At 35.6% G+C, this 8520-nt stretch overlaps 1 protein-coding gene across 1 annotated transcript; it reads left to right on the forward strand.

The window, feature by feature from the left end:
• Positions 1–1669: 1669 nt before the first annotated feature.
• Positions 1670–7777, forward strand: gnb3b (guanine nucleotide binding protein (G protein), beta polypeptide 3b). Its single transcript, XM_083543367.1, has 9 exons — positions 1670–1890; positions 2577–2691; positions 2942–3087; positions 4468–4531; positions 5677–5833; positions 5956–6022; positions 6167–6368; positions 6731–6947; positions 7107–7777. The coding sequence occupies exons 2-9, from the start codon at positions 2635–2637 to the stop codon at positions 7211–7213; spliced, it is 1017 nt and encodes a 338-aa protein (XP_083399493.1). The 5' UTR covers positions 1670–1890; positions 2577–2634; the 3' UTR covers positions 7214–7777.
• Positions 7778–8520: the final 743 nt, after the last annotated feature.

Below are 8520 nucleotides of genomic sequence, written 5' to 3' on the forward strand. Positions count from 1 at the left end.
CAAGAATTAAATGAAAGTGTGATCAATGCCTACATTTTATACATTGCATGGCCTCATCGTAAGCTAATTAGATGTTTGCATGACTGAATAGATGTACAGTGATACCTATTAAAGTGGCCAGTACATGCAAATCACAGTATAGGGTGTATTGGGTGGCCTGGGATGTGAGACTCCATGCCTGAACTTGTGAACTTTTATATATTACCTAATATGTATCTACAGTAATCCCCCGCTTCACTGCGGTTCGAATCTTGTGCCCCTGGTTTATCGGGGAATTGCATTTGCCACATAACTAATTTGTTTGGCTTATTTTCCAGCACAATAGACCTAAAAACTTATAGGGAATTGTTTTTATGAAGTTTTATGTTAAAATAATTAAATGTATTAATAAAAAAATAATTATTGATTATAAAATAAAGTAAAATGTTAATACAATACAGGACTGTCTCCATAAAATAGCATTTTTGGGGTGGCGTCCGTTTATCGAGGTTTTGGAATGTAACCACCGCGATAAACGGGATTACTGTATTTATCAGAGGACTAATGTGATCTAAACAGATACCAACAGGCCTCATGCTCTGCATTGTTTTTGTTTTTCTTAAAGCTTGCACAAGTAGGAGCTGGTTCCCCAGGATCAGATCTTCCTAGAACATTATGAATATGAAATGTGGTTAAATTGTTACATTTTACTAAAACCACTACTGTATTCCAACCAACTGAAACTAAAACAAATATAAAATAATATATAAAATATTAAATATTATGAGCAGAACATATTAAGATATGCTACTTGGTTGATAAGGAGATTCAGCAGTTGAACAGGCAATGTTGCCTTTTCCTTGAGACTGTACCACACCATCACATAGATGTCTGAGATAACGTGATTATCCCACCTCTTCAGACCAGTCTTTATCTATATGACATTGCAGAGATTCTTGGATCTGCAAGTGTAATAAAATCCATTAGAGAGCCTCTTCACATGTAATGTTCACACCCAGGATCGCTATAAAACCAACAGGTTAATTCAATGTTATTCTGCGGTAGATATATTAACATGATTGTAAACAATTTTCTTTCTTTCTTAACTATCTCTTACTCTATTTTAGTGGTGACGCATGCTTGGATTCACCTGTTCTAATTCCTTAATAGGATTGCTGATTCCCCAGAAATCCTACTAGATCCTGATTAAGTAAGATCAACCCATTAGGTCTGGCAAAATAATGCAGTCAAATTACAATGCCACAATACCAGTCCCATCTAAACCCATATTTGTTAATATCTCACCATTATAACGTCAACTTGTCTCACATAGTTCTACTTATTCACAATCTAATTTTACTAATATTAGTTATTATTTAACTGATACTTCATCCTTTCTTTTTCAAGCTTCATTTATTGATCTTTTAACAACATGTTTAGGAAATTAGAAGGCCAAATCTCAATGCCCATATTAGAAACATCTCTCCACACTATAGTTTACGTGCATTTTAATGTTTTACGACCCTTTGACGTAATATTTCCAGCCTTCAGACTTTACTATGTATGTTCATCCCACACTGAGTTTACCTTCGTTCCCTCTCCCACCCCTCAGTCACCCCTCTTCAATCAGTACACTTCCTTTTGCTTGTCTTCTCACTCTGTTTCCATCTTAAGGCTTATCCCTTCATCCCTGATCTCCTTCATCCGATCCAATCCTCATCTGTTACTCTGTAGAGGAAGGAAGAGGAAAATAAGTGTGTTTTTCACAAGCAACTTGCCACCAGTGTCTTAGGGGAACACACGGAAGGAAGCCTTCGAAAGAGCAGTCTATTGGACTGAGAACGAGTTGAGAAGAGAAACACAATTTCTTGAGGAATATCAGAGAACAGGCACTTTGTATTGGAAAAAAAGGTGAGTTTTGGACTGATCAACTTTTTTGGAAACAAATCACAATAATTCTGTAGACGTTTAATAGCACACACCTAATCAACATCATCATGACGCCCAATTTATGTATTCAGGCCAATATAATCTTATAATACTTTGTTCTTTACTTTTTATATCTAGACATGTTTGAATATTTAGTTATGTGCTGAATGTTTAAATGTTTGCGAAATGTTTTGTGTTATCATACAGCAGGTGAAAGATGCTCAAAGTCAAAAAATTGAATTTTCTATAAATCATAACTATGATATATAATACATAACCATCTCATATAATACATTTGACTGATGATGGAAAGTATCAGATGATCAGAAAACAACACTGTTGTGAAAAATAGGTTATTGTGATGCTATGTGTGTTATCCATAGAGATTTATTATTAAAGTGTTCTGAATCTATGAATCCTTACCAAACCGATTTCTAACCTCATACCCCACCCAGCATCTATCCATTCTATAAGTAATAGAATTCTTTAATATTAAATATATATTTGTAATATTAAAAATTACAACTTATTATATGGACTATATCTGTAGTATTTCTATCAATAAACAATTTAAACAGTATTGAAAAAATACAAAAGTGCCTCCAGATAATAGATTTAGTGTTTATGCTTGCATTAATTAATACTGCCCTGCATTTATTATATTTCAGCCCAGGTCACATTGTATCGATTCATTCCTTCCAGTAATAACAACCTCCAACTGTAAACATGGGTGAAATGGAGAAGATGAAAAAGGAAGTTGAAACCCTAAAGACACAGATAGAGGTTGTATTTCTACATTGCCAATCAAAATCTAGTATTTATTACAATGACTTATAACACTTTTGCATGCAGAGTTGAATCTGGAATCAGTTTTCACATACACTTACATACACTATGTAAACAATAAACAATAATCAAAGAAAGCAAGTGATTTTCCATCAGATTCCCATGATATATCTAATGTTTAATGCTTTGGTTCTCATACATCTACAACACTTTGTGACTCAAGTGTAATTCATATCTCATCCGATAGGCAGCACGCAAAGCAGCGCATGACACAGACATGGCTTCTGCTGCCTCTGGAGTGGCAGCTACACCCACCATACAGCTGAAGACCAGGAAGACGCTTAAAGGCCACTTGGCTAAAATCTATGCCCTGCACTGGGCCACAGATAGTAGGTAAGAGTGATTTGAATGTGATCACAAACTCAAAATTATATAATAAGAAAATTAAGAATTTACAATCACCAGTAGGTAAATATAGTCACAATAAAAAGGTTGAAAGACAAGAGGACACCATTGTTTTTAAAGTGTATAATCTAGGTTGCACTTGTTTTAGTTCCCTTAGTTCCCTAGTTTGTGTTTTAAGGCAACCAAATTTGAAATCTGTTCGACATCTTACAGACTGCTTCCTTTGCAGCTTAGACATAATCTACCTAGCCTACTCAGGATTTTCCTCACAGAACTCTTTCAACATCTTGTGAACATGATGAATCCACTTTAATGCTTAGTTAGATCAATTATCACACTCTGGCCTGAAATAGCCTCAGACTTGTGGACTAATGGAATCCATTAAAAACAAGATAACTTTTTGAGGGACATATAATAGCAATCCAAGTATTACAGTTGTTCTTACAGTATTTCTCTAAAACTCCCTCATAAAAATTTACACAGTAAACTGAGTACAGTCTTTTTTTTTTTTTTTTTTTGTCAGATTCTTTTACATAAGGTCCCCTGGTGGTCTAGTGGTTAGGATGCGGCGCTCTCATCGCTGCGGCTAGGGTTCAGTCAGGGAACCAATCCCAGCCACTCTTACTGCCAGTCCCAAGCCCGGATTAATGGGGAGGGTTGCATCAGGAAGGGCATCCAGCATAAAAACATGTGCCAAATCAAACATGCGGATGATCCGCTGTGGCGACCCCTAATGGGAGAAGTCGAAAGAAAGTTTAGTCAAATTCTTTTACATAATTAAGCACTGCATTACCTAACTTAAACATACATGTGTTTTTTCCATTGGTTATACAAGAACATGCATTAATTTTCATGTTTTTATGGCGGGGTTGTATTTACGCAAGTCCAGAGAATTTTATCTACATCACATTATGTATTTTTACAATACATTTGTAATATTATCCTCCACTGGATTCTTTGAGTCTCATGTTTAATTTAAAATATCTCCACCTACCTATAGTCCCCTTACAAGACTTCCTCTCTCGTTCATTACTTCTGTTTGAACAAGAGAGGAAGCAGAAATCACAAACTTTTGCTTCCCTTCTGTTCATGACTTCTTACATTTTCTTTCTCTTTCCACCACACCGCAACTGAAAATCATTAAAGTTGAAAAAAATATGCATATAAATTGATGATAAGATCTAATATGAAAACACTAAAGTAAATAATGCATGTAATTTTTTATTCGTATGAAAGGAACAAAAACTTTTACATTTTTTTTTTCAAAAGATTAGGTTTGAGGTATTTAGATGGCTGTGTTATTTTGAAAGCAGTTATCCAAATTTGGAGAAAGGTTTTAAATCAGTTAAGAAAAATTTCTGATTTCAGACTAATGGTCAGTGCATCACAAGATGGAAAACTCCTTATTTGGGATACCCACTCAGGAAACAAGGTGAGACAAAGATGTCCTAATAGCCACTATTACATCCAGCCAAAACTTATACTACAATACTACCATATAATAATGAGGATTTCACTAAATTTATCAATGGATTAGATTTTCCATGTATTACACACTTTATATTAAATCTAGAGTCATTTTTAATATAATTAGTCTTTTTGAAACAAAATATAAATTAGAATTTAAATAATTTACAGATAATCACTTCAGTTCCAATCCTGTCTGCCATTAGTGTTAAACATGTTGAATAGCTTTAGCCATTTATTTGACTTTATCTAACTATATTAAATAAAAGAATAGAACCCTCCATTCAATGGCCTGGTCAGTATGATTGGTAGAGTTTTAACAATGAACATTAATCCTTGCACCATAAACATTCATTAGGCCCCCAGCACTGTCTGGAAATATATAAATGCATAAGACTTTCATACAATTATCCAATCCAATCAGTCACTTATTAGGTATACATTTATGCCGATACTGGTCTTCAAGATCTTTAATTAATGCTTCCATCAAACAGCAGAATAGGGAATAGGGAATAGGGAATAGGGGAAGTGATCTGAGAGAATTGACTGCTGTTTCCATGCAGTCTGGTTTAAGTTTTTAAGATATTACTTTATCTCCAAAGTTTGTGAAAAGAAAATCCAGCGAATGGCAGTTTTGTTGATGTAAATGCCTTGTTTAAAAAGGAAATCAAGTGCCCAATGGCCAGACTAGTTTGGGCTGAATAAAAGACTATGGTAATCATTCTTTTATAAAGAGTGACAAACAGAAAAACATGACAAGCCTTGAGGTTGTTGGACTTAAACATTATAACACATTGGCTTTCAGTCTTTTCAGCCAAGAACAGCAAAGTTTTTAAAATCTTTAACTGACAATCCTCTTTAACCTGTTTAGTGTATAACTGCATAGATGTGTAGAGGTACATGTGTTCCTATTGAAGTGGACTGTGAGACTGTGTATAGCTATGTGGGAGACTTCCTCACAGAGTAACTTTATCATTTGTTTCTAAAGGCATCTGAAGTAGGAATGAATCAGGAAGCATAAATCTCTCACTATACTATATATGAATATTGATTTTGTTTCATGAACCTAAACAAACAAAAAAAAAAAAAACATTATTATTTCCAAACCAGATGAATGCGGTTCCTCTGAAATCCTCGTGGGTGATGACCTGTGGATATTCACCCTCTGGAAACTTTGTGGCCAGTGGTGGTCTGGACAACATGTGCACAATATACAACTTAAAGACGCCTGTGGTTAAGATCGTGAAAGAATTAGATGCTCACACAGGTATCACTTGGGAGAAACTGGACGATTTATTAGCTGTGGCTTTGACATTTTCATGTATCAGTGGACATTTATTACTTCTTTAAGACTATTTTTCTTATACACTGATTTCTTTTTAAACACAGGTTACCTCTCCTGTGCCCGCTTTCTTAGTGACAGTGAAATCCTCACTTCCTCTGGTGACACCACCTGGTAAATAATGTTACTGCATTTAAACTATAGCATGGTTATTAGCTCTGCAGGGATTTCCTCAAGATGTTCTTCTCCCCAAATCATTGTCATAAAAAAACTCATTGGAATAATCCCTTTTTTTTTTAACTGATTGCTTTCTTTTAGTGCACTGTGGGATATAGAGTCTGGCAAGCAGAAGACTGTCTACCTTAACCACGTTGGTGATTGCATGTGTCTGGCTCTGTCCCCTGATATAAACCTGTTCATTTCTGGAGCATGTGACGCGTTGGCCAAACTGTGGGATATGAGGGATGGAAAATGCAAACAGACATTTCAGGGCCACACCAGTGATGTCAATGCCATTGCTGTGAGTGCAAGTCAACTGAATTATATAGTAATATACAGTACACCTAACCATGTCAATGTTACACTCTAATATTAGATCAATTATTCAAACCTGATTTTGGTATATAGTTTGAATGTTCATTAATATTCATTTAATGTAAGACAGAAGGATTTACTTCTTATAGAAAGGATTGCTGGTGATGCATAAGATCTATGAGATTAGTTTCAAAATTACTTTTGAACCCAATGTAAAGAACCACATCTTGAGGTTAGGAACGGAAAACTACCTCACAGGCATAGTCTTATGCAGAGAGTATACATCATCATCATCATCATTCCTTTTGTTTCAGCTACAATGAATTACAATTTAATCTTTCCTTCTAGTTCTTGAACAACGGAAACACTTTTGTGACCGGCTCAGATGACTGCACCCTTAAAATGTTTGACATCCGCTCTGATCAGGAAGTGATGTCCTACGAGGACAGCCAAATGAACAGCGCCGTGACATCCTTGGCTCTGTCGATGTCAGGCCGCCTTATATTCGCTGGATATGACAACTTTAACTGCAACATCTGGGACTTGCTAAAGGGCGAGAAAGTTGGTGAGTGACAAAGACAGCACAGCAGAGCACAGCTTAACAGGTAGCATTGTAGGTTTAGACAGGTAGACTGCTTGTACAAAACTGGATTGATGTAAGGAAGTGGGGTCTAAAATAAGAGTCTTACGTTCAACTTTTTCATCTTTTCATCCCTCTTTCCAGGAGTGTTGTCTGGACATGACAACAGAGTGAGCTGCACTGGAGTACCACTGGATGGCATGTGTGTGTGCACCGGATCATGGGACAGCTTTCTAAAGGTCTGGAACTGATCTGGTTCAAAAACTCCAAAGAAAAATGCAAGGAGAAAGAGGAGGAGGGGAAGCAAATGAAAGAGAAAAAAAATAGAGTTGGTAGGGAGAAGTAGAGAGAATTAGAAAAGAAGAAAGGCATGTCAAAGATCCTGGGACATTAACAGCACAAAACTCTCTCTTACCGTCTCTCTTTTTCTAGCACATATGGAAACTGGGAAATAAAAGGAATGTTCTAGCGTATTAACACGAAAGGTGAAATGCATGATCAGCCTATGACCAAGATCCAAAATAGAATAAGATTCATCTCATGTGGAGATATATAAAGATTTAATTGTATTTGGTAATTAAAAAAAAATCCATGACAGAAATAAAATTAGAACTCTCAACTTTTGACTTTATTACACGCAGTTAGAAAGGTTTATATAAATATATGTATATAAAATTCCTTTACACCCTCACAATGATTGTGCATATCTGCCTAGAGCATGGATTTGTCTAGAATTTTGTTGTGTTGAAAAGAAATGCAACTTGTCTTGGCCTTTATTTAGATGAAACCGTAATAAAACTTTACTCGGTCCAAAACTTTCTTTCATGTACTTTGACCTCCTACATCCTGTTTGTTGTCTGAATAAGTTTTTGTTACATCCAATTGCCAGAGATGGCAAAAGTATACACATCCTACACTCAAGTAAAAGTACAGATACTCATGTTTTATAGACTCTGGTAAAAGCTGAAGTTCTGACTACACTTTTTCACTCAAGCTTAAGTAAAGAAGTTTGGGCTCGGACATGTACTTCAGTAAAAAGTAGCCATAACTACTACCTGTTGTAAGGTCACGCTGATAAATGGACCTTACGTCATATTAATTCAAAAGAATTTCAAATATTTTATCTAATGAATGTATCCAGACTGAACAACCACCATCTACAAACCCAATTCCAAAAAACTTGGGACACTGTACAAATTGTAAATCTCATAAACTTATATTTTATTCACAACATATCAAATGTTGAAAGTGAGACATTTTGAAATATCATGCCAAATAGTGGCTCAGTTTGGATTTCATGAGAGCTACACATTCCAAAAAAGTTGGGACAGGTATCAATAAGAGGCCGGAAAAGTTAAATGTACATATAAGGAACAGCTGGTGGACCAATTTGCAACTTATTGGGTATAAATTGAGCTTCTAAGTGTGGCAGTGTCTCTCAGAAGTCAAGATGGCAGAGGATCACCAACTCCCCCAATGCAGCGGCAAAAAATAGTGGAGCAATATCAGAAAGGAGTTTCTCAGAGAAAAATTGCAAAGAGATTGAAGTTATCATCAT

Source organism: Silurus aristotelis (assembly GCF_946808225.1).
Source record: "Silurus aristotelis genome assembly, chromosome: 6".
Lineage (NCBI taxonomy): Eukaryota > Metazoa > Chordata > Actinopteri > Siluriformes > Siluridae > Silurus > Silurus aristotelis.